The sequence below is a fragment of the Ambystoma mexicanum genome, chromosome 2q (assembly GCF_040938575.1).
Source record: "Ambystoma mexicanum isolate Mex_15411 chromosome 2q, UKY_AmexF1_1, whole genome shotgun sequence".
NCBI lineage: Eukaryota > Metazoa > Chordata > Amphibia > Caudata > Ambystomatidae > Ambystoma > Ambystoma mexicanum.
In genome coordinates, this window is record NC_090924.1 from 520,595,819 (window position 1) to 520,622,000 (window position 26,182).

At 47.6% G+C, this 26,182-nt stretch overlaps 1 protein-coding gene across 1 annotated transcript in view; it reads left to right on the forward strand.

Moving 5' to 3' along the window:
- INTS1 (integrator complex subunit 1) overlaps positions 1-24,904 on the forward strand; it is a 2,112,141-nt gene extending 2,087,237 nt beyond the window's left edge. Inside the window, exons 46-48 of the mRNA XM_069647642.1 lie at positions 735-826; positions 17,718-17,827; positions 24,237-24,904. Of these exons, the coding sequence (XP_069503743.1) occupies positions 735-826; positions 17,718-17,827; positions 24,237-24,352 (318 nt within the window). The 3' untranslated portion in view covers positions 24,353-24,904. The remainder of the gene's footprint in view (positions 1-734; positions 827-17,717; positions 17,828-24,236) is intronic.
- Positions 24,905-26,182: the final 1,278 nt, after the last annotated feature.

Consider the following 26,182-nt stretch of genomic DNA (forward strand, 5'->3'; position numbering starts at 1 on the left):
CCACCATCTGCAGCCAACCAAAGTTATTTACTTTGTCATTTCAGACACTTGGTACATTAGGGATGGTTGCCCAGGTGTGCGTGTTTGCAACCGTTTGCAGTGCCATAATTTAGCCCCACCCGGCCACCCCCTCATCCACGCACCTTATATTTACAGACAGCTCGAGTTTGGGAAATATATTTCCAGAATATATTGGCACAAGCTTGTGAAATATGACCACATACTGAAACTTAACATGGCAAATATTGCTGTCATTGGCATCAATGCCCAGCTACGACAATCATTTTCCGATATTGCCATTATGCCCGTCTAATCACGCCATTGTTATACCACATTTACATATGTTGTGTTTGCAACAGCTGTGAAAAGCCTCGCGTGACTGGGAAGCTGTTGGCACTGCCTAGCAGTTGCCCATTCAATGCATATACAAAAGCCAAAACTGTAGAGTTTGTCATTGCTTTTTTCTGGCATTCACCTCTTTACATTTGATTTGTACCATGATATGACCGGTACACTTTGAGTGTGACGTCCCTAGTTAGTCCGTTTTTTTTAAATGAATGACTATAAAAGCAATGATGAAACACATGGTCTCTGTTCACCGTGTACTGGACCCGAAGCAGCGGCCATGCACATTTAAAAAGCTGAGACCCGGTAACATAACATTGTATTTGGAGGCATTTTCAAGTTTGTTGTCATATACTGGTATCTTACAATACTCCTGTCTCTCCAAACAGACTGATCTCCAGCGTCTGATGAGTTCCGCAGAGGAGTCTTGTCGCAATCAGGCTTTCAGTCTTGCTCTACGCTCAATACAGAACAACCCCAGGTGAGACAGAAGTGGTAAATGGAAGGATGTAAAACTCTGAAACGCGACATCTAAGCCTCCATACCTGAATATGATCCCTGGAGCTTGCTCACGTTCTTTCTCTTTACTCGGTCACCCCCTTTAATCACTTTTTGTTGTTTTCCCCCCGCCATACTATTTGTTCTATCTTGATGGGCATGTGTGCACCTGCTCCCATCTCTCCATGTACCTGCAATGTATGTGCATGCACACACACCATCACACCTTGTCATGGTGATTGAATACAAAGCATGCATGTCCACAGTATTGGGTCAGTGGATGGAAGACATATATGTGTGTTAACTCCATAGTGATAGAAGAGAGGAAAGAAGGAGCTGCATGCATTCATGTTCATATCAACAGGGTAGATGAACCGGGTACAGTAAAGTGGCAATGACGGACTGTGTGCATCCCTGGTCACAGCAGGAAGACTGGGGAGATCGAAGGAGTGTTTCCATGTATGTCCACAGTGACACACAAAATAAATGAATACATGCATGATTTTAGTGACTGGACTGTGATGCCGTGCCCTCAGCCACACATATATACACAGTCACCGAATTACACAATTGCCAAAGATAGCATTAACATGTGCTTACCCTTGGATCATCGTGCTTTATTAAGTTAAGCATGTGTCAACGGATGGAGTCGTCCCATTTTTCTTTTTGCAGTCAAGCGTGCCTGATGAATGAGCCATCTGTTAGGGACTGCTTTTCTTTACTCTGGCCTGGGGGCAGATGTATAGAAGGCCAACCTATATTGTGACAGGGACAACTCTGGGAGCTGTAGCCAAACCAGTTCAAGGTAGCAGTGAGGAGAGGTCTAGGCTAGGTCTCAAGAGGTGGTGAACTTGTAAAGGGTCCACAATGAGTACACACAATGGGAGTCAAAAATTACACTTAGACAGTAAGTATAAAAATACAGTCATTTATGTATGGCCAAGCAACACTATGAAAAATGAGTACGAACAGGTAGAAGTATCACACAACATTAATAATAGAGTACATCTATACAGTCACTCGAGTAGGGCATCATACAGATCAAACCCCTGTAAAGGAAGTGTAGATTACTTTATGCCCTTCAGGTTCAAGGAGGATTAGCTCGAGCTTCAACTGTCCTTCCCTATGTTATCTCTGGCCTTATGCCCAAAAGTTCAGGAAAGGTTCCGGCACAGTTTGTAAAGCTGAAAAATATGAAGATCGGGTCTCTGGGGTCCAGTTAACGGTTCCAGGGGTTAGAGGACAAGTTATTCTAACTAACAAAAGTGTCCTCATCTTTCGGAAAGACTTGCGCCAGCAAGCAATGGCAAAGCCAAAGTATTGTAACAGTTTTTGAAAAGTTAGCAAAACATTTAAAGGGACTTTAGGGACAGATAAGGACCACTGTAACTCGCCCCCCGTACTCAGATTCTTCACAGGACTCAGCAGGTCAATGAAAGAAGGTCTGAGGTCGCTTTTCCCCCTGCCAGCCACAGTCCTTGATTTGCAGAGGTTGCTGGTTCGAGCCAATCTCCAGTCAGTGTCTTCGGCTGGTGCAAGGACTCTCGGTGGCAGCATGCAGAAAGACATGATGCAGGACCCCTCTCAGGACTGGACTTGACTCAGACAAGCTGTTTTGGACAGTGGTCACTGCAGCACGGCGACGCAAAGGGACTAGCTTGTCAGAGTCAGACTTTCACTCCTATCTCGGGTCCCCTGGACGCTAGCACTCCGATTTTTCGATGAGGTAAGTCTTGTAGGACAAGCCAGGGATCCCCCAAGTTCCAGGCACCAATGCGGAACGGCGACGTCAGCAGCACGGTAACCCAAACTTAGAGCTGGTCAGCCACAGGGCAGTCCTGGGGCACTTCCGAGGGCTGTTCTTCGCAGGGTACCGAGCAGACATAAGGAATGGATGTTCCCACCAATCCACGTGTCGCAGCTACCTTGCAGGACTGCTGAAGATCAATAGCAAGATAGAGCTCTTCCAGGACAGCAGCAGAAGTTGGTCGCCAGGCCTCCTTCAGATGGGTCTCCAGCTGGACAGGAGTCTTGGCTCCTTCAGGTTTCTCCAGGATCTCTCTAGAGTGGGTGCAGGGGTCCTCTTCTTATCCCAAAAGCCAGGTAAGGGCCAAATCTCCCACTAGCCAATAGTAGAACTAGCCCCCCACACACTCCAGCAGTGGTCTAATCAGGACCACTGGCGGGAAAACTCATGCACAACACTCAGACATACTGAAACCAGTTTGTGGATTGGGACAAGACAGCCCCAGCCCACATCCTGCCAGCAAACACACATAGCCCTCCAGTAGCCCACCAAAAGCCTCTGCTTTCCTGGGCACTGGAAATCCATAAAATAATTTTCCTGGCCTCACAGGCCAGGAAGAAGGCTACAAAACAAGATGGCGAAAGGACAAGTGAAAAACCTCATGGCATGGCCGTATTTGGTCGGTAGCCACAGTTGGTGAAACACAGTAAGGCTAAAACGGAAAGCACCATAAAATGGTTAAAGGTCACTGCTGCCACCAGCTTGTCCAGTTAGCACACCTGGAATAACCAAAAATCCTCTGAGTGTTAGTCAGTGATAACCAACATGTTGCTCGCAGCACCCTAAATTGTTGCTCGCCAGTGTATCTCTGGGCGATGGTGTGGAGGCCTACACGAGAACCTGCCCAGGCGCAATGGAGTGCCAGCCTGCAGCTCCTGCTACAGATTTTGAACATTAGCGCTGTGGAAAGAGACCAAAGCCTCTTCAAAATGTCTGCCTGCGAGGGAATGGCGTCCTTAGCAACTGAAGGTCACTTGAAATTCACTGCCGCTTGGCTGAATTGGTGAGTAGCTGCACAAGCAATGAAATGTGCTCCCATTGGCCAGCAGTCGAAGCCGGCGTCGAGCAAAGGGCGTGAGTAAAGGGCTTATCTGCTCTCTGCCGCTCTCCGCTGCCACCCACCCCAAGTCCAACCTCCGTGGCTAGCTTGCAAGGTAAGAGGTCTCTTGTGGCAAGAAGCGCAGATACCCATTCCACACAGGCTGCTGGAGCTGCTCTTGATACCAAGCCCCACAAGTCTGTCTGCCTTCTACAGGCTACCTGTCTAGCACGCCTCCGTGCACGCCCCTCTCCTCCCCCGTGCCTCCATCCATATGCCCCCCTACGCCTGGAACATGCGACTATGCTGTAGATTCCCTAACTAACCAGCAGCTTTTAGCCACCGACAGTCCCACGAGGCTCACCACCGCGCACCCGTGTGGAAACCTACCGAGCCGGATGAACCAGCATGCCCGAAACCCCATGCATTCCACTCCCGACCCACCAAAGCTAATGTCCACACTAAAAGCAGGGAAATGAAATCTCTGCATCCTTCCCGCACCCGTAGAAACAGAATACCCGCCCCACCGCCATGCTCCTCTAATAACATTCAATCCATTCATCCACCCCCAGCAACCTACCTCACTATCACGCAGAACCCAATTGTTCTCCAGCGAAGATTGATCGGCGGAAAACATGTCGACGCGGAGTCCGTTGCACTCACCGTCTCCCATGAGACACCCGTGCATGAGGTTACTCCTGGTTCTACTTCGGCGACCGTCTACAAAATGGTCACCAAATCACCTGCATCTACCATAAATATTGCAGGCAGCCAACCCTTCTTTCCCCAACACCTGCCTAACTTGCCTCCTGAGTCGGGACCCACGAGGAAGCCTCTCGATCCGTGAACCGCACTGTCGGCACCCGCCATAAATCACAATAATACAATGTACTCCTCTTTTATGTCCTCACCAACTGCAGAACTGTGTACTAATGCGCATGCTAATGCCCACGTTACCGCATCACATTCACCAATAACACTATTACTGAATGCTGATTCCGGGTTTGCCCTACCGCCTCCTGCACATGCTATTTACCCATTTGTGGTACTGTGGACTTCCAAGATGCCCTCACACCCTTTCCAACAATCTAAAATAATCCACTAAGGCCATCCTTCTAGGAGACCGCAACCTCGGCTTCAATGATCCCAACGACTCCCATGCAATATCCACTCCAGGCTTCAAACAGGCTATCGCAGCGCCTACCCACATCAAAGGCTGCACCCTGGATTGGATTGCCCACCACAACTGCCCTCTCACAATCACTGCCATCTCTCCTATTCCTTGGTCAGACCACCATGCCATCCTCTTTGATCTTAACACTACCAAGGGGACCCCCAAGCTAGAGACTCCCCTAGCCCCTGCCCTCACCAGCTCACCAAAGAGATGCTCACACACTACCTCGCACTGCCGGCCTCAGCCCCCCATTTGCCGGGGACCCTGAAACTCTTGCACGTACATTCAACACCATCATGGCCCAAGCTGTAAATGCCTTTGCCCCACTCACCCTAAGGAAAGCCAAGCTCACCAAGCACACCAATGCCTGGTTCTCACCTGAGCTTCTGGAGCTACTCACGAGAAAAAGGGCAGCTCTCTCCTCCTGGAAAGCCAACCCCAGTGACTAGCATTCCACAAAATTTCCAAAGAATACAAATCGGCTAAAATCAAAGCCAAAGCCACCTCCTTCAACAATAGGATAGCCAATGCGAAATCAGACACCGAAGAAATCTTTGCCATTTTCAGGGAGCTGGAAACACCCACTCCCCTCACCCCCTGCCAACCCCACCGCCAGCCCTCACCAAGGACAAAGACTGGTGCAACAGCATCCAATCAGCCATGCTAGACAAACGTAACACTTTACAAAGCAAAATCCTCGCCCACCAACAGTCCCTCAACCACCAAATAGCTAACCTCCAAAACAACATCTCTTGTTACTCCCCCCTCTTTCGCCTTTAAGGAAGTTAACGAGCAGGAAGTCATCTCCCCCTTAACTCCATCAAACCATCCAACTGTAAAGGGGACACCTGCCCTGCTCAACTCATCAAAGAGTGCGCCTTGACCCTTGCCCCTTTGTTAACAGCATTTATCAAGACCTCCTTCTCCTCTGGCCAAGTGCCAAACTGCCTTAAAGAAGCATGGGTACGCCCTCTCCTAAAGAAACCCTTGCTGGACCCAACTAACCCAGGGAACTATAGACCCATCACCACGGTCCCTTTTCTCTTAAAAATCCTTGGCAAAGCAGTCTATCTGCTAGTACAAAAATTCCTTGAAGATAACCTTCTCGGTCTCCGGCAGTCAGGCTTCCGTCCAGGCCACGGCACCGAAACTGCACTATTAGACCTAAAAAATCAAATGGATGACATCAGAGACTCAGGCAAGCCAGCCCTTCTTCTGCTCCTAGACCTTTCAGCGGCCTTTGATCTCGTGGACCACAAAACCCTTTGCCATCACCTCCCCTCCGCTGCAAACTTCTCCCCTAAGGCCACTGCCTGGATCACCTCCTTTCTTCAAGAAAGAGTCATGAAAGTCTTTCCTGACCAAGCCTGCGCCCACCCGAGCCTCATCAAATGCAGAGTCCCACAGGGCTCTTGAATCTCTGCCACCTTCTACAACATTTTCACGATGCCACTGTTCAACATCCTTGACGCACTAGGCATCACATACACCAACTATGCTGATGACACTCGGGTCCTCATCCCCCTCACCAGCGACAATGAGTGTGACACGGAAACCCTCAATTCCGTCTACTCCACTATCCAAAACTGGATGGCTGAAAATTGGTTGTGCCTAAACGGTGATAAAACTGAACTACTTCTAATTGGATCCTCTGAAACCCTAAGGAAACTTGACAACCAGTACAGCGCTTTCACAACTGACAACAGTCAGATCTTAGTCTCCCAAGCGGTCAAAACCTTGGGAGTCTACCTGCCACTCTAAGCTGCTCAACGCAGCAAGACCCTTCCTCTCTGAGCACAACTGCCTCACCATAGCTAGAGCCATAATCTGGTCTTGAGTTGATTATTGTAATGCCCTCCTAGCAGGCACCTCTGTAAAAAATACCAATAAACTCCAGACTGTTCAGGGCGGCCATCAGTATCCCCAAAAGGGAACACATATCAGCAGCCAGGAAACAAGCTCACTGGCTTCCCATTAAAGAGCATATCATCTTTAAAACACTTGCCCACACGCACAAATGTATCCACAACACTGCCCCCCCTGTACCTATCACAGAGAATCATCAAACCACTCACAGCTAGACCCACCAGAACCGCATACACAAACCTAATCACAATTCCCAAGACTCTTAAGGCTCGTGCCGGAGTCTCCAGCTTCCCGTTCATGGCCGCAACCCATTGGAACTGCTTACCACCCCACCTCAGAGGCATAGATTCACACCTAGCATTCCGCAAAGCTATTAAAACTCTGCTGTTTGTATGAATGGGTCCTCGCCCGCAGCATAGCTTTCATTTGCGTTGTATGCAACTGTATCTGCCTCCTGTAACCACACTAATGTAACCATTTTCTCCTGCATCTTAAGGTGCTACGCTCACTGTAACCTGTTGCAAGAACTCTTCCTGTACGGCTGCCTCAACTTCCCGATATTCTCGCCAGAGAAGATGGGGCGATTCTGCACCACGACCTGGCATCGCTGAGCCGTACGGCTTGGCTCCTGCAGCCCTAGAGTTTGGGAACTAGTCCCTGCTGCTGAAATGTAAGAAGATCCTAGCCAAAACCTGAGCTTCCTCTACGTTGACATGCTGCGGCCATGAATGGAAATGTTTCACAGTGCGGTGCAGGGCTCCGAAGATCACACCATTGTGAATCACAGCTCCGCAGCTCCTGCCGTATTTGCTTTCCCTGGCCAAGGCTGGCCTGGCTAACACCTCCATCAAGGTGCACCTGGCTGCCATATCCCATTAAACCAGGACACCTGGTAAGCATATGTGTGGTCGCACAGGCTTGTTAAGGAATTCCTCAGAGGCGCTTCAGGACGTTTCCACCGGTGAAGGCCCCTGCTCCAGTTTGGGAGTTCAACGTGGTCTTTATGAAGCTCATGTGGGCCTATTTGAACCGATGCATCAAGCCCCACTGAAGTTCCTCACTTGGAAGACTGCTTTCCTCATGGCGATCACCTTGGCCAGGCAGGTTGGGGAGATCCAGGCCCTCTCTGGCAAGCAGCGATATGTGTCTTTACATGCTACGGGGGTGGTGCTGCGGACCACCCACCTTTATGCCGAATTTTCCTTCAGAGTTCCACCTCAACGAGCCTTTGGTTCTGCCAGTCTTCTTCCCGAACCCTTCTACCCCTGCTGAATGGGCGTTGCATTCACTGGATGTTGCTCGGTCCCAGCTAAATGTGGTACGCAAGAAGGACTTTCGCAAGACTTCACAACTCATTGCGAATTTTGGACCTGTGAATCATGGGAAGACCCTGTCTAAGGCTTCCAAATCCAGGTGGCTCTCCGGCTCCATCACGCACTGTCATTGCCTGGCCAGCAGACCGCTTCCAGGCCGGCAGAGAGTCCATTCCAGAAGAGCCATCGCTGCGACAATGGTGTTTCTCTCTGGTATTCCCCTGATCGACATCTGCAGGGCTACTACATGGAGGTCCACCCACACCTTCATGAGATTCTACTGTGTTGACAGGGATTCCAGAGAGGAGTCCTGGGTTGGCCAAGAGGTGCTTCACAACTTGTTTGTTTGAGATGAGTCTGTTCCAGGTACAAGTGTATTGTTTCTGTTGAGTCTTGCCAACTCTTCTGGTTGTGTATATGTACTGCTGTACAATCGTATTCATGAGCATATGAATCCTTGCCAGACCCCATGCTGGAGAAGTAACAAGTTACTTACCTGTAACTCCTGTTCTCCATCATGGGTCTGGCATGAATTCACATCAAACCCTCCCTCTTTCCTCTCTGTGGCTCTTCTTGGTTCATACTGCCACTTCACATGCTCTACCAAATCTGAAGATGGCCACCAGGGGTGGAGCTTAGGGAGACGACCGTCATTGGATGGGGGCAATATGACTCAAAGTACAGTGATTGGTTATGGAGTAAAATACAGTTTTCAGGCAAAAGCGAAAATGTTTTTCTTTTACTTAGGATTCCCAGCCTGACGACGGGGAATATTCATGAGCATGTGAATCCATGCCAGACCAATGCTGGAGAACAGGAGAGGTTGGTACGCTCCTTACGTTCTAATCCCAAAGAAGGACGGAGGGTTGCGTCCCATCTTGGACTTGAGATGCTGGAACAAGTTCCTCAGGAAGGACAAGTTCAAGATGGGAACTCTTTCACAAATCCATCAGGCCCTTCAACTCCACGTTTGGTTGGTGTCATTGGACCTTTAGGATGCTTACTTTCATGTGCTGATACATCAGAAGCACGGAAAGTACCTGAGGTTGGCAGTTGGTGGTTCTCATTATCAGTTTCGACTTCTGACATTCCGGCTCATCTCAGCCCAAGGGTTTTCACCAAACTTATGGCAGTGGTGGCAGCAAGTCTAAGGGGTGTGGGGGCATTCACATCTACCCCTACCTGGACGACTCAACTGGCTGATCAGAGCTTTTTCTCCAGAACATTGTCAGGGTCATCTCAGGCGCACCTTCCACCTCCTCCACAAGCTGGGCTTCTCCCTGAACTTCAGGAAGTCTGATTTGGCACCCTCTCAGAAGCTTCAATATTTTGGAGCAGTCCTGGATTCAGCCAGCCCGGGAAAAGCTTCGACACCCGAGTAAGGGCTCAACATCTTTTGCAGATGGTCCAAAAATTTCAGAGTGCCCAACGTCTTCTGGCCTACGACTTCCTAAGGTTGCTCGGCCTCATGGCATCCTGCATTTTTCTGGTGCCACACGCCCATCTGAGAATGGGATCCCTTCAGTGGGCTTTCAGATCCCAGTGGCCTCAGTTCTCCGGCAGAATGACGGACCTTCTCTAGGTCCCGACAAAGGTCGCCCAGGATCTCCTGTGGTGGGCTAACCGGGAGAATGTGATGAGATGAGAACTTTTTTGGCAACCATGGCTGGAGACAACAGTTGTGATGGATGCCTCCCTCCCGGGTTGGGGAGCGCACGTTAGAGAGCTTTCGATAAACAGACACTGGTCTCAGTCCAGACTCCATATCAACCGTTTGGAGGTGAGGGCAATCAGACTAGCGCTGATGGCCTTCCAGCACTTGATACAGGGAAAAAGTGTCCTGATAATGACAGACAACACAGTGGCCATGCATTACCTCAACAAGAGAGGGGGTGTAGGATCACTGCCCCTTTGCAGAGAGGCAATGCAGCTCTGGTTCTGGGCACTAAGAGAAGGAATAACTCTTCTGGTAGTTCCTCTAGCCAGAGAAAAGAACACAGTGGCGGACACTCTGAGCAGGCAGAGCATGATCTCCCACGAGTGGGAAACTAACTCAGGAAGTCCTTCAAGAGATCTTCGCCCTTTGGGGAACCCCTAAAGTGGATCTGTTCGCGACCAGTGTCAACCGGAAGTGTGAGCTGTTCTGCTTCAAAGAGGAGCTATATGGGACGCGTTTGTAGTGGACTGGGAATTTCTACTACTATATGCGTTTCCGCCAGTACCAGTCATTCCTCACGTAATACAGAGGTTGAGGAAGTTCGGGAAAACAATGATCCTCATTGCTCCAGATTGGGCCAAGAGAACATGGTACCCGGACCTTCTGGAAATGGCCATCTGCCCTCCAATAGGTCTTCCCCAAAGAGAGGACCTACTCTTGCAAGAGGGAGGTCACATTTGTCACCCAGATATCAGAACCTTCACACATGGTATCTGAAAGGGTGAGATATAAGGATTGGGACCTTCTGGAAGACGTAACTGAAGTGTTGCTTTCGGTGAGAAGACCAGCAACTAGTGAGAAGACCCTGTACAGCTTCCGTTGGAATAGATTTTGCAGCTGGTTTGCAACATTCTGGGTTGCAAGTAGCCACAGTGAAAGGCTGTTTAGCTGCCCTTCCAATTTTCAAAAGATCTCCGGATAAGGGATCATATTTCAAAGTACTGATTGTGACACAATTTCTGACTTAACAAATGTGTTCCTGTCTACTCCCTTCATCGTGCCATCATGGGATCTAAACCTTGTACTAAGAGGTCTTATGGGAGCTCCCTTTGAGCCTTTACATTCATGCCCTCTAAGGATGCTCACCATAAAAACTGCCTTTTTAGTGGCTATCACATCTGCCCGTAGGTTAAGAGAGCTACAGGCTCTATCTTGCAAACAACCTTTTATGACCTTCTCCAAGGATAAGGTAGTTTTAAGTGTTAAGTCATCTTTTTTGCCTAAGGTTGTGTCAGAATTTAATTTGGCACAACGTATTGCACTACCTTCTTTTTATCCTCCTCATTCATCTAAGGAGGAAGAGAGACTTCATTGTTTAGACCCAAAGAGGGTTCTAAGTTTCTATATCACAAGGATCGAAAATATTCACCAAGATGATCAGCTTTCTTTTGGTTATGCTGGTCATAGGTTAAGAGTAGCTGCCACAAAACAAACCATCTCTAGATAGATTGTTATGTGCATAACTGAGTGTTACTCATTAGCTGGCAAGTATTCACCTGAAGGTCTAAGAGTGCATTCTACTTGAGGAGTGACTGCTTCATCGGCTCTTGAAAGAGGTGTACCAGTGAGGGACATTTGCAGAGCGGCAGCATGGAAGTCCCTGCATACATTTAGTGAACTCTACTGTGTAGATTATTTTTCAGTAGTAGAAGCCAAATTTGACAAAGCTGTCCTCCACAACATTAACACAAAGTAAATTCTTTGCCCTCTGCCAAACTCAAACTGCTTACGGAGTCTATCAAAGATGAGGAATATGTGGGAGGACACAATCCATTCAATGGAAAAGTTACTTACCCCTGGTAATGTTCTTTTGAATGGATGTTGCTCCCAAATCGAAGAAGAGATCACACTCTTGGAGCCACTCATCTTCATCCTCCTTCCATAAAAAGAAACTGCATCAGCGACACAGGCACAGATCAGATTCATCGGATGAACCTAGTAAGTCGTTGGTGGGGCCTTCGTCCAAGGCCCAGTGGGAGGTTTTCAAAGAGCAAATGCTTGACATGTTTCAAAAAGTGGCTGCAGGTACAGGTGACTCTTTGAAGCAGCAGGCTCTGGTGGCTGCAGTGGTGACGGTAATCCCGGCCCCAAGCTGACCACATCATCGTCGAAGCCCTCAAGTGCTCCCCCGGCTGCAAAGCCTCTTGCGGCACTGGTATGCACTGGACCATCCGTATCACCGCTGATACCTGACCATTCATTCGTCCCGCAGTCAAGAACAGAGTTTTTCAACACTATGGCGAGAATCTTCGACGACACTGACAACCAGATGTTGTTGGGCTGCGACCCAACTTATGCAGGCTCTGGAGGCAGAGATGTTTTTTCGCTGGTCTGGCAGACTTAGTCACCTTGTCTGAGGGCCTCCATGATGCCAGTGGCTTGGCTACCTCTCCCTATTTGGAGACGTGGCAGGCTCATCCTTATGGCCACTCTAGTGCAAATGCCATGCCACAGTGGATAGGGTTGTGGATACCCTAGGTTGGAATGCCCCAGCAAGACCGTTGGTAGGTTACAACCCAGATATTCTGGCGACCCCATCGCCACCTTATAACAGAGGCCATGCACCACTCCCCCTGTGAATTCTGAATTCACAAAAATAGGCCGGCAAGGGTAAGCCAGTTTATGTCTCTACTCATCCAACGCCTGAGCGGTTGGTGGTACAGGCGGCTACTGTTAACACTAGGCCATCCACATCCACGGCTGTACTACCTCTAAATCAGGAAGGGAAGAACGTTACCACCCTATCCCAAAAGGTGTTCTCGTCCGGCAGTATGGCCCTTAAAGTAGTTCATGCAATCTGTGCTTTTGCGAAATACTCTTTTTTTTTTTTTTGGCTTGTGGAGGGCTATTGGGGAAGCCTTGCAGTACATTCTCGAAGTGGATATGTGGGAGGGGTTCCTGAAAATTGTGGATGATGGTCAAGAACTGGCCCGGCAGTCGTTGCAGATGGGCCTGGATGTTGCGGACTGCGCCGGAAGGTCTATGGGGTCGGCGACTGTCTTGAGGAGACATGCTTATCTGCGCATGTCAGGATTGTTGCCCAAAGTCCAGAAAAAGTTAATGGATATCACCTTTGATTGAGAGAATCTGTTTGGCCCTAAAGCTAATGAGTCCTTGGAGAAGTTTAAGGACTCAAAGTCTGCCTTCAGTTTCGCCTCAAGGGGAAGAGTATACAGGCGATATGTCCCCTTTGGCAGGAAGGCTCAGCTCCCGGTACACAGGCAGGGGCAGAGAGGCCTCCAAAAGCCAGAAGATTGCAGTGGCTGGGGCGGTTCCGCCCTGAAGGCTGCTTTGATTTCTCCCCCACAGTTCCCCAATTGGAGGATGGATAGGCAAGCACTGGCCCCAATGGTGGGAGATTACCTCTGATGCTGAGGCTCTTCAGCTTGTCCAATGGGGTTACTGGCTGCCTTTCCTAAGGCGGCGTCTGGACTGACCACCCCTTCCTCCTCAGCAACCAGAACAGGAGCTCCAAGAAGAACTGCGAGCCCTGCTTTTGAAGGATGCAGTGGAAGACGTACCTCCCGAGCAGAGAGGATCGGGCTGGAATTGCCGGTAGGGAGGAATGCATCCCATCTTGGACCTCAGGGCCTTGAACAAGTTCCTGAGAAAGGACAAGTTCAAGATGGTGACGCTGAGAGAAATTCTCCATGCTCTCAGGCTTCGGGATTGGCTGGTGTGAATAGATTCACAGGACGCATATTTCTACATGCCGATCCACCAAAAGCACCAGAAATTCCTGATATTCCTCATAGAGGACAAGCACTACCAGTTGAAAGTGCTCCTCTTTGGGGTGACCTCCGCTCCAAGAGTTTTCACCAAGCGAATGGCGGAAGTCGCGGCCCACCTCCGGAGATCCGGCATCCATGTGTTCCTATGCCTGGATGACTGGTTGATACGAGGGAAGTCGGTGGAGCAGGATTGGTCCCATCTCAAGAACACTTGGCTGGGCTTCTCCCTGAACTTACAGAAGTCCCAAACGCCATCAATGCAAAGGCTGCAGGTCATGGAGCGGTTGTGAACACCTGGGGGGGAAGGCTCTCCCCCTGCCCCCCACCCCAAGGGGAGAGTTGCCAATGTCAGACAAATGGTTCACCTATTCCAGAACCACACCACCTTGCCAGCGGTTTCGCTCCTCTGCCTATTAGGCTTCATGGCCTCCTGCATTTTTCTAGTGCCAGAGGACAGACTGCAAATGCGGTCCCCGCAATGGCTCCTGCTGGGTCAATGGTCCCAGTAATTCAGCACCTTAAAGGACATTCTTAAGGTGTCCAGGTCGATGGCCATCCCTCTCTCTTGGTGGGTCAGCAGCAAGAACATGATGGTGGGGGAACCTTTCTGGCCCCTACGGCTCCAGGCCAGGGTTGCCACGGATGCATCTCTGAAGGGTTGGGGCGCTCACTGTGAGGATTTGCAGGTGAGCAGCCTTTGGTCCATGATGGAAGCCCAGTGGCATATAAACAGACTGGTGATATGATCGATCAGGTTGACCCTGAAAGTGTTTGTGCCCTCTCTCAAAGGGAAGCACGTCCTGAATGTGACTGACTATACAGTAGCCATGCACTACCTGAATAAGCAGGGGGGGTGCGCGCTCCCTTCCCCTTTGCAGAGAGACGATGCACCTGTGGTTCTGGCTTTTGGAGAATCAGATCTCAGTCTCATGAGTATATCAGGCTGGGACGGAGTATGGATTGGCGGACGCTTTGAGCAGGCAGAGCATGGTCTCGCAAGAGTGGGGAGTGTGCCAGGAAGTCTTAGAGGAGATCTTTGTGTTATTCTGGGCTCTGAAGTCTTTTCAACCCAACCTGCAAAACCTGGGAAAGTGGTTTGTGTGTTCACGGACAACACACCCACAATATTCTATATCTGGAAGCAGGGCTTTACCAGATCTCCTATCCTGGCCGCCTAAGCAAAATCCCTCTGGAAGTTGGCACTGGATGTTCCTGCCTCTTTTTCACCTGCCAGGGAGCGGTGCAAGGGAGCGGTCCTACATCACGATGCAGCCTCATTACAAGCTGACGGCCTGGCTGCTGCTTCCTTAGAGTTCGGCCATGTTGACATGCCCCAAGAACGCAGAGACATTTTGCTGAAGGCTCCAATACCTGCTGCCATCTTCTGCTGCAAAAGTAAATGGAAGCGTTTGGTGTGCTATTCATGGAGTTGACGCCTTCCACTTCCAACCGCAGCAAATACTGTCACATCTGCTCTCGTTGGCGCAAAGTAGTCTGGCGCTACGTTCATGCCTAAAGTACCCTAATCTTTTCACCTCAATGAGCCTTTAATCCTGCTGGTGTTTTCAGGCTCTCCTTCCACGCCTGCTGAGCTCTCATCCACTCTTTGGATGTCAGGCAAGTGCTGAAGTACTATTTTTCCACACCAAGCCGTTCTGTAAATCCTTGCAGCTTCTTTCAGACGTTAAGGCCCACCACTGTCAGCAACGGACTGTCCAAGTCTGCCTCTGACTTTTAGGTTGTATTTCCTTTTGTCATCAACTGGCCAACAGGCTGCTTTTCAGTTGGCCTAGGGTGCGTTCCAAGAGGGGCGTCTCATCTACCATTGCCTTCCTCTCCTGTGTCCCTATCATTGACATCTGCAGGGTAGCGACTTGGAGGTCAGTTCATACCTTCACCAAGTTCTACTGTATTGACAAAGACTCAACTGAGGAGTCCAGGGTGGGACAGGCTGTCCTTAGACATCTGTTTACACTAAAGAAGTCTGGACTAATACGGTCCAGAACTCTACCTGCACACTCTGATATGGTATGGCCCAATGGACGTACTTGTATTTAGAAACTATCACACAACAACTGTATAAACACTACACGGTCAAAATGATTTTAATCAGAACATACCCTTTTATCCAAAAACATAAATTCGTCTAACACATAATCCATAAGAAAACATGAATCAGTTCCAAACTGTTCTAATGTTGCTAAGGATTCCCAACCTGACTGGCAATGTTCAAACAGCATGGGAATATATGAAAGATACCACTGCTGGAGAAAAAGAGCTACATGTAAGTAACATATTCGTTTTTGGGCGCACACTGACATTTGGCATTGTAAAGGGGTATCTGGTTGCCATTATGGTTTTCAAGAGAACCCTGGAGCAGGGTTCATTTTTCACAATCCCCACGGTCATGCAATTTTTGCGAGAAATGTGTAATAAGTTTCCCCCATTCCACTTTGTTGTTCCAGCTTGTGACTGGAATTTAGTGTTGTTAGGAGCACTCAGTTTGAACCCCTCTATTCTCGTTCTCTAAGATTACTCACCATTAAGGTGATTTTCCTAGTTGCCATCACATTAACTAGACGTGAGAGTAAGCTCCAGGCGTTTTCAGTTAAACCTCCCCATTTGGTTTTCTTCAAGGAGAAGGTGACGTTGCGAACAAGACCATCCTTAAAAAGGTGATCTCTAATTTGTATCCCTATCAAAAGATCCATCCTCCTTTTTCATCCACCTCATCCTCCTAAGGCAGAGGAGCAAGTCCATCAGCGGGACCTGATGCATGCCCTCAGCTACTTCATCTCTCAGACGAGGGAGACCAGGTGGGTGGGCAAGTGTTTTGTTGGTTATGCTGGTGCCCATGTTGGCAGGGCAGTGGCTAAACAGACCGGGTCAATGTTGATCATCCTCTGCATCTCAGAATGCTATGATGTGGCTTGGAACAATGTGCCTTAAGGTCTCCGGTCTCAATCCAGCACAGGGCTGGCTGTCACCTCTGCTCTGCAGCGTGTAGTCCCTGTTCTGGACATTTTCCAGGCAGCTGCATGGGCATCTCTGCACGCGTTTGCAAAACATTACTGCTTGTCCTCTTAGTGAGGAATGGATGCTTGTTTTGGTAGAGCTGTCCTTCAGAGTTTTCTGGTTTAGGTGGTGTCTTTGCTCTTCCCCATCCTCCAGATCGAAGTACTTCTATGGGAGTCTATCATAGGTGATGAATCCATGGGAGGAAGGAATCAATTAGAATACAAAATTACTTACCTCTCGAAAATGTTCTTTCTGATGGATGGTTCCTCCCACAGATTCCTCATCGCCCTCCAAACCTCCTCAACTTGGCGGCTAGCGAGTACTCCTTTGTTCTGCTGTGCCTGAGCATCAGAGTGTTGGAAAAAGGGTGGAACTATAGTCATGGGGCGCAGAGTCTCAGTATATACGGGCCTCAAAGTCATGTCCGTTGTAGGAGGCATAGAGGTATCGGGCAGAGCCGACACGGGCCACGCAGCAGTAATATTTTAGAAGAGCAGCTGTGCTGGGAAATGGATATCATAGATGAAGAATCTGTTGAACATCTATCAGAAAAAAACATTGCCAAGAGATAAGGAATTTGTTGCTTCAAACCTGTGGGGGTAGTAATTAATTCCAATGTTTCTTAATTTGTCATGTTTGCTCACTTACCCATTGTATGTAAGCCCATAATACTTAAGTCACATAAATCCCAAAGCACCATACTTACTCTTTTCCTTTGTATTCGGATGTGTACAAATCCATAACGTCCCATCTTTCTGCTAGTGGGTGTTTTATACACAAAGCACTTAATGCGTTATCTATAATTCTACTGCCACCGTTTACACTGTGCAAAGACATCTTGCACATTTTTTTATCTGTGTGTTGTTTAGGTGATGTAATATCTCACAATACATTTTTTTGACCGTAGTGTCAGCAATTTATCTGTTATTGAAACATTAATTTCCAGTGATGATCTATACCATTCAAAGAGAAAGAAAGGGGTACATGACTTTGTTGAAAGAGAAAAGTATTCCTTGTCTGGCCTCCTTTGAATATACTGGATTGTCTCATTGTTTGCATAGGGTTAAAGTAAAAAAGAAAACAGTCTTGTTTTCTCAAAGATCTTTCCAATAGCATGCTGTAATTTGCAAGAGATTCAATATTAGTCTACATAAAGATTTCAGAACAATTTCTTTTGTGATCATGCATTTCTATTTTTTACATCTGCAGTATCGGTTCAGACTACCTCCCTACCTATATGTACTGTCTTGGAAGTCGAGATTTCGAGGTGGTCCAGACAGCGCTCCGCAGCCTCCCTGAGTACACGCTGCTCTGCCAAGGTAAGAAATATGCTTCATCCAATTCCACATTCTGTTAAAGAAAGGCAATCCTATTTTTTCTGTTATGTTTTTCCAATGATATTCAATTTTAAAATCACTTCTGCAGTTGTATGTGCTGTGTTTTATTTAGGGCAAACCTAGCTATGAAGCAACAGGACACTGTCCAACAACGGGATACAGTGCTAGGGTACAATCCTATGCATATAAATAGAATGGCACTTGTAAAGACATGGAGGGAGGGAATACAGGTTAGTTTAGGTTAATTTGGTGGTGTGTCCGTAGCCTGAGTCGGTGAAGTTATATTCCTCTGAGCAATCTGAGCTTCCTAATTGCTCAATTGAGTCCCTGGGTCTGCAGCATTGATTGATCCCTTTCCTTCTACTGTTATGTAAAGAGGGGTTTTCTGAGTCGCTACACTTGGAGAAGCTAATTTACCGCAACAAGGTTGTTTCAACCAATGTTTAACTGAAGCACTCTTTCTAATGGATTGTGTCCTCCCACGGATTCCTCAACTTAGACATATTCTCCCTGCTGCAGCAAATCTCTGAAACCTTTGACAGCAGCGACTGCCATGCAGCTTTGGGGTGCATGTATATATTTATCAGCAGACACCTCTATATGCAATGTAGAAATATACATGTAAAAAATAAATGTAAGTGACCATAGAATGTTAATCCTAGAAACCAATATAGCCTGTAGGAACGTTCTAATCAGAAATGGTCCCACCAATTTTACAACTAACTGTCATGGATTTAGAATCAATAGAACTTAAAATCATGATCATAAATGTAAATTCAATGGATTGCGTTCTTCCACAGATTCCTCATTAGATAGATATCCCGTCAGCTGCTCTGAAAACCTTTGACAGGGGGCGTAGTGTGTCTCGACTCGGCTGTCAATCCATCTTGACCAGGCATGGTGTTCGTCGACTCCTTATGTAACATTGGTCACCTGCATATACTACGTCAATACGCCCCCGTACCTCAGTTCCTTTTTTCTGTGCACTCAGCACCCTGTTCGTAGGGACAACTATCATGAGAGAAAGTTTTCTTCATATCGATTATTTTCGATTCGCTTCGAAATTCGAACGTGCTTGCCACTATGTCTACTCCCAATGTGTCAGGGTTCAAGAGATGCAAAAATTGCAACTCGAAGATGTCACTCTGGGTGTTAAGCGCGTTATAAATAACCTATCATATCATATCACTAACTGACCCACATGACATATGCGTGTGGAGCCTTGTGGCCGCCACATCACGAGTACTGCGGTCCGTGTCAAAAAATTAACCCCAAATCACTGCAGGAGCGGGCGTCAAAGCTTCAGTTAGTTCTCCCACCTTCCAAGCCTCCAGCTCGTTCGACTGCTACGTTGTCGAAACAGGAAACGGAGGACCCGACTCAAGAAAAAAAAATGTTGCGATCAGACTCGTCAGAGGAGCGAGTTAAGTCCCACCCGATCTCAGATACATCGAAGGCCAAGTGGGAGGCCTTTAAGGAGCAGATGCCCCAGAGGTTTAAAGACGCCACGGGGGGCACAATTCTGTCCCCAAAGCAGTAGGCCATGATGGTCCAAGCTACACCTATTACGTCTGTTGTCAAGGAGACCAAATAGGGTACAACGCCTTCGGGCTTGACGCTGACTGTCAGTCTATAGACACTCCCAACGAAGCCAAAGTCAGCACTGTTGGTCATAATGCCGTCAATGTGAGCGCTGATGACAGAGTGGTCGTATGTCCCTGAATTGAGGACGTCATTTTTTTAAAACGATGCAGTCCATTTTCGACGATGACGGTGACCAGAGGCTAGGCTTCGAGCCAAGTCTTGCAGAGGCAATTATTTCGCCAACCAGGCCGATCTCTTTGCCTTGGTTGAGGGTCTGCAGAACGCCAACGACCTGGACGCCTTCTCTGACCTGGACACCTAAATGGCTTTTCGCTACAGGCATGCTAATTCCCAGTATAGGAGAAGGGTGGAGAGAGTGGTGTAGGCTCTATGTCTTTGTGCACCAGCAAAGCCATTCTCAGCGTATTAGCTGACTGATATTCTGGACCGAGGTCTACCTACAGAAAGGGCACTACCATTTAATGTGGCCAATGCTGACCCCATCTCGTCGTCATGGCAGAGGCCATACTCCACTCCTGCGGTGGACTCGGCTGACTTAAAAATCTAAACCCGCAAGGGGGTTGGGGAGTCCAAGCTATCTTTCAACCTACCCTACACCAGAGGGCCTGGTAGTTCAGGCAACCACCATAAACACAAGGTCTTCCACTTCCAAATTACCAGTGGATAGGGAGTCTAAAAAATATGACGCTCTTACTAAAAAAAGTCTTCTCCTCTAGCAGCATGGCTCTCAAGGCCGTGAATGCTTAGTGCACGTTCGCGAAGAACACACATGCACTGTGGAGGATCGTAGAACCTGCGGCTGAGCATAACCCTGATGTGGAAATACAGGAAGGTTTTTTACACCTGGTGGACGATGGAAAGGAGACAGCCTGCCAGTCCCTGCAATTGTGCCTGCGCGTTGCTGACTACATTGGCATTGTGATAATGGTCAGCAACAGTCTTGCAGAGGCAGGCTTACCTCCACAGCTCTGCATTTTTCCCTAAGGTCCAGGCAAAACTCCTGGACATCGCCTTGGATGGTGAACACCTGATCGGCCCCGGAGCCGATAATTCTCTGAAGAAATTCAACGACTCCAATCTGGCAGCAAAATCATTATGCCTGGCTGGGAAGAGGAAGAGGCTTCAGGCGGTATATACCATTTGGGAAGAAAGCACATCTACCACAACCCAAGCAAGGGCAGAAGCATTTTCCGTGCTTCGGAAGGGGGTCTTCTAGGTGTCAACAGCTGCAGCGGCGGCACCGCCTTTGAAGCCGATTTGCATTCTTCCCCCACATTTTCCCAGTTGGAGAGAGGATTGGCGAGCACTTGACCCAATAGTAGGAGATAACCTCTGATGCCTGGGCTTTGCAGCTCGTCCAATGGCGGTCCTGTCTTCCTTTTTTGGAAAACACCCCAGACAGACCACCCCTGCTCCCCAACTGCCAGAACAGGAGCTCCAGGAGAAACTGCGAGCCCTGTTATTGAAGGGTGCCGTGGAAGAGGTTCCTCCTGAGCAGAGAGGATCAGGCTAGTATTCCCAGTATTTCCTGGTACCAAAGAAATGGGGAGGACTTTGTCCCATTTTGGCCCTTGAACAAGTTCCTGAGGAAGGACAAATTAAAAATGGTGACGCTACGAGAAATTCTTTAGGCTCTACAGTCGCAGGACTGGTTGGTGTCGTTGGATCTGCAGGATGCATATTTCCATGTGCCCATCCACCACAGGCACCGGTGATTCCTGAAGTTCCTCATAGGGGACAGACACTGCCAATTCAAGGTGCTCCCCTTTGGGTAGACCTCTGCTCCGAGGGTCTTCACCAAGTGGATGACAGTAGTGGTGGCTCATCTCAGGAGATCCAGCATTCATGTGTTCCCATAACTGGATGACTGGCTGATCTGGGGAAAGTCGCCAGAGCAGGTTTCATCTCACCTCAACGACACCTGTTCGCTGCTGCTCAAGCTGGGCTGCTCTCTAAACCTTCAGCGGTCACACACGACACCAATGCAGAGGCTCTAGTTCATTTGAGTGGTCCTGGGGAAGGCCCCCTGCCCCCAAGCCCCGAGGAGAGAGTCACCAGTGTCAGGCAGATGGTCGATCTGTTCCAGAGCCACATCAGCTTTCCAGCTGCCTCTTAGGCCAAGTGGCAGAGGCCAGGTTGCGAATGCGATCTCTACAGTGGCTACTGAGGGGTCAATGGTCCCAGTTTTGCGGCACCATGAAGGATGTTCTCAGAGTGTCGAGGTCAATGGTTGGCGATCTCACTTGGTGGGCCAGCAGAAACAACATGATGGGGGAACCTTTCTGGCCTCCTTGGCCCCAGGCCAGGGTGGTCACAGATGCATCCCTAAAAGGTTGGGGTGCTCACTGCGACGATCTGAAGGTGAGTGCCCTTTTGTCTCCAATGGAGAGTCAGAGGCAGATCAACAGGTGGAGGTGCGATCAGTCATGTTGGCCCTTAAGCCTTTTGCGCCTTCTCTCATGGGGAAGCATGTCCTGAGCATGACGGAAAATACTTGTTCCTATTAACCCAGCATCCATAAGGAATTGCAGTGAAACCAGTTGAACCGCTTTAAATACTTCTTTGTTCCCAGCAGAGACCTTTTTCCCAGGTCCGGGGGTGGCCTTTTGAACTGTCATCTATGGCCCATCCACCAGACGCCTGGCTTTTTCACCCTTAAAACAGGGGAGTGGGCCAAGAGACATTTGTTATGGTTAAGAAATTGCAGAGTATCTGTTGACCACCCCAAATACAAAACCCTATAAAGATTCTAAGTAGTGGCTGTGCGTGTTGATCCTACTCATCTTTATGGCACAAGGTTAACAATAACGGACCCAGGAAACTACCAAGAAGGAGCCAGCAAGGGAAACACTGTGCTGCAGGTACATTGAGGCATGCACATTAATTGCACATGAATTGCTGTTTAGAAAAGCTGCCTTTGCCTGTTTTTGTTATACCTAAATCCTGACACTGTTTGAATGAGGTATTCTTTTTGAGCTGCAATGAGATACTTCGGATCCTGTAAGAGTTCACCTTACTTGTATCCCCAGGAATTGACCACTAGGTTTAAAGTTGAACTTAAGCTTGTCTTTAGGCTTTTAGATGAGACAACCAGGGTTTGCTCAGAGAGAACAGGAGCCAACTATTTAGCATTTCCCACTATTATGTTCCTCCTTTCCTAAGTGCTGTAAATTTAGCAACGCTGGACAGGCCATTGTGTCTTTTTGTTTCTTTCCCCATGTGCGCAAGCCTACATCCAACCCTCATGCAATTCAGAAATGAAATCTGGTCTATCCTCTTCAAGGAGCATATTTCCTGAACCAAACAAAGCCCAGTAACGCTCCTGATGGGTGCACCCTTTCCAGCCCATTCCCTGTTTCACCTTTCAGCACGATCGTCCCCTTACTAGATGTACATGCTCTTCCCCCTCTTCCTGTATGATATTAGGAAATGCGAACTTCGAAAGACTGTTCCGCCATCACCATCCCATGCATAACCCTTAATGATGTTCAGTGATCTGTTGCGTCCATAAGATAGGTCTGCACTCAAATACCCAAAATAAGATAATAAAACAATAAAAAGGGTAGAGGGCAAGTTTGATGCTTGTTTATGGCCACAATATAGACCCTTTCTGATGTTTATTTGTGACATTTCTTTGCCCTTGTAAGTAGCTAATGTGATTTTTTAAAATTGATTTAAAGATATTTTTCCTTTTTCCAACAGCATTGGGACACTTTCATGGGCATGTTGTAGCATATTTAAAGCCTTTTGGAGAGATTTTGGCAGCTAAATTGGAATAATAGTCTAGAGCCTTTGGGATTTTAGTGGAGCCTTCTAGAGCTGAAGTTTGCAGCATTGTATTGACTGGCTTTTGAGCATTTGTGTGTAGAATTCTTTTTTTTGGGGGCATTTTTTTGTATTTTTAACCTAGATTTGGGGCATTTTACAGGATTCATTTGGTACATTGGTGAGTGGGGCATATTGGAGCGTTCACTGGGCATTATAATATTTAGAAGGATGGTTATGGGAGCATTTTGGTGCTTGATTTTATACATATTCTTAGGACCCTCTCTCTACGATTGTACCTTTTTTTTTGGAACTAGATGTGGATCACTTTGTGGTTGTGTCAAGACCGTTTGAATCTGGTTTGAAACCTATGGTTGCTGGTTTGGACTGTGTAGGAGTATTGAGCATTTTTGAAGACATGTTTTGGCCATGTGGGATTACGTTTTGACCTTGAGAAGTCTAGATTGTGGATCTTTTGGGAGCGGGGAGGCAAGTTTTGAACCCGATTTAAGACCACTTGGCTGGTAATGTTGGACTGTTTATAGCGCTTCTCTTTTAGAGCACTGTGTAGGAGCGAAGCTGTAATGTTTCTGAAGCCATATTTGCAGCAGGTGCTGACACTTTGATTTACTGTGTTTCTGAAATGTCTTTGTGGCATTTGAAGCAATATCAAGAGCGCCAATGAATTCAGTTTACATATTTTTTTACAATTTCAATTTGATTGTGTTGAGCCGAGGGATGCCTTTTCCAGTACAAAGAGATTTTATCTGCTCAACATGTTTTCATGGTAATAGATGTTAATCTTGGTGGAAGATGACCTCAGAATTAGATCAAAAATCGATGCACAAGCCTAGTTTTCATTCTGATGTGTCTGCGTGCAGCCTTGACAAAGAGCATATGTTCTCGTTTGTGCTCTTTCATCTATTCAGAGGTGCCTACTTTTTACTGCTCTATGTTTGCGTTGTCATTAGCTCGCCACACGAACCATATTTTTAATCCACTGCGCTTTGGTATATTTCAGAACATGCTCCAGTGTTGCTGCACAGAGCCTTTCTGGTTGGAATGTATGGACAGATGGATACCAGCTCCCAGATTTCAGAAACACTGAAGGTCTTACACATGGAAGCCTTGACGTGATTCCGTGCTGTACTTTGCCTCAATTCATCACAATGAACCGGATTTTAATATGTATTGTTGATTCCTCAAGAGAGATGGTGGACTGAGAATGTTTTACACTGCTTTAGTGGGCAATCAAAATGGACAAGATGTAAAACGAACTATGGCGCTTTGAGGATTGTCCAAGCAACTGGAAGAAATAAAATGAATCTTATTTCCTGAAAAACAAATTGAAGTACACAGTACATAAGCATGGATAGGCAATCCTGGAGTCTTCAATGGAACAGTGAACTCGGTGGCTTAGGGTTTATACGTATTTGTCTTTCTCAAATATTCATCCAATAATTTGAATGACAGTGAAAGACTGCTGCCAGTAGGATTTAGTTTTCAAGCACCTCCTTGTTATTCTGTTTGCACAATATTGCCAAAAAAGCATATTTCAGGTCCTTGTTAACTGTGGAAAAAGGATACAATTTTACAATAGAGTATACATGAGCAATGGGACCGAATTCTGTACACTGCTTTGTTTATTATGTTGGTTTTATGTAAATTAAAAACCTATTTTTCACATTGGTTGTGCTGTTTTCTCGTGGCATATGTTTTTGGTAAATTGACAGTTGTTTTGTCCGATATTGGGCCGTTATGATCATTTATGTACATCCAGTTATTATACGGTTGCATACTGATTTTTGCCTATGACAAGGATAACCAATGGAATTCTCAGTATAATAAAACGAATTAAAAAGCGAAGTAAGAGTTAAATATCAGTTATAATCCTGTGTCCTATCCCCATTTCTTCGTAAATGTGTTAGGCTGTCCTATTGAAACAGGTAAGCAGCGTTTTGTAAAGCAAATGTCCTCAATGTAGGTGTGGATCCAGCATGAATGCTGGAGGTGTCCCCCCCCCATATTCTGGCTTCGCTCCTGACAAAGCCTGTTAGGCCAACAAGATTGGATAGCTAAACAAGACCAATAGCTTTTTATTACTTATTTTCTACTTTTCCTGTCTGTTTTTAAAATATTCTTTTCTCTTTTTCTCTGCTTTTCCACTGGATCATCTGCAGCAGTTAGTAGCAAGAAAGAGGAAGAAGGTAAGCATGTCTATTTGTTCTGTGGTGCATCAGCACTTTCAGTCATTCCCAGGAAAGCTATGTCCAGGAGATATCCCAGTGGTCCTCTGGTGGCTAGTGACTAGCCACCACTTTACTGGTGGTGGCTTGGATGCTCTTGAGCTCCTATTTTTGGGGTAACAGGCTCTCTTGAGACCTGTTACCGGGCTTGTGCTTGAGGTGATGCCTGAGACTTCCCCCTGGGATCCATTTATGGGGGTCATTCACCTTACACCCGAGATTGTGCAATTGCAGATCACTCAGAGCCATGAGGCAGTTCTATTTTGACTACACTGGACTTTGCCTCAATCCTAATATCACCTCCAGAGAATTCCAACTCGTCACCCCTGGAGTCCTCCAAGTCTTCACTCCAGAGATGGTGTAGAGGTCCACTACTTAGAGGTCAGCTTCTAATCTGGCATTGCAGCACAATGTGAGCTACATCTCTTTTTACCAAGATTTCACTGTCTCCCCATAACCCCAGCAAGCTGGTGTGTGATGTGAGAAACCAGAGGGTGTCTCACCCGCTAGTCCATGGGGATCTCTCTCTCAGGTGGCCAGGGCATGGCCATCGCCTTTGGATCCAGATCCTGGGGGTGGACCAGTGCGGGAGGGTCACCTGGGTGAGGGGTCTTTGGGGAGTGGGGGTGAGGCAGCTGATGGTGAGATGCAGTATCCGCCCCCTTTTGTTAATCTAACCCATCCTATGTTTTAGAATCCTCCGAGGCCCCAACTCCCCCCT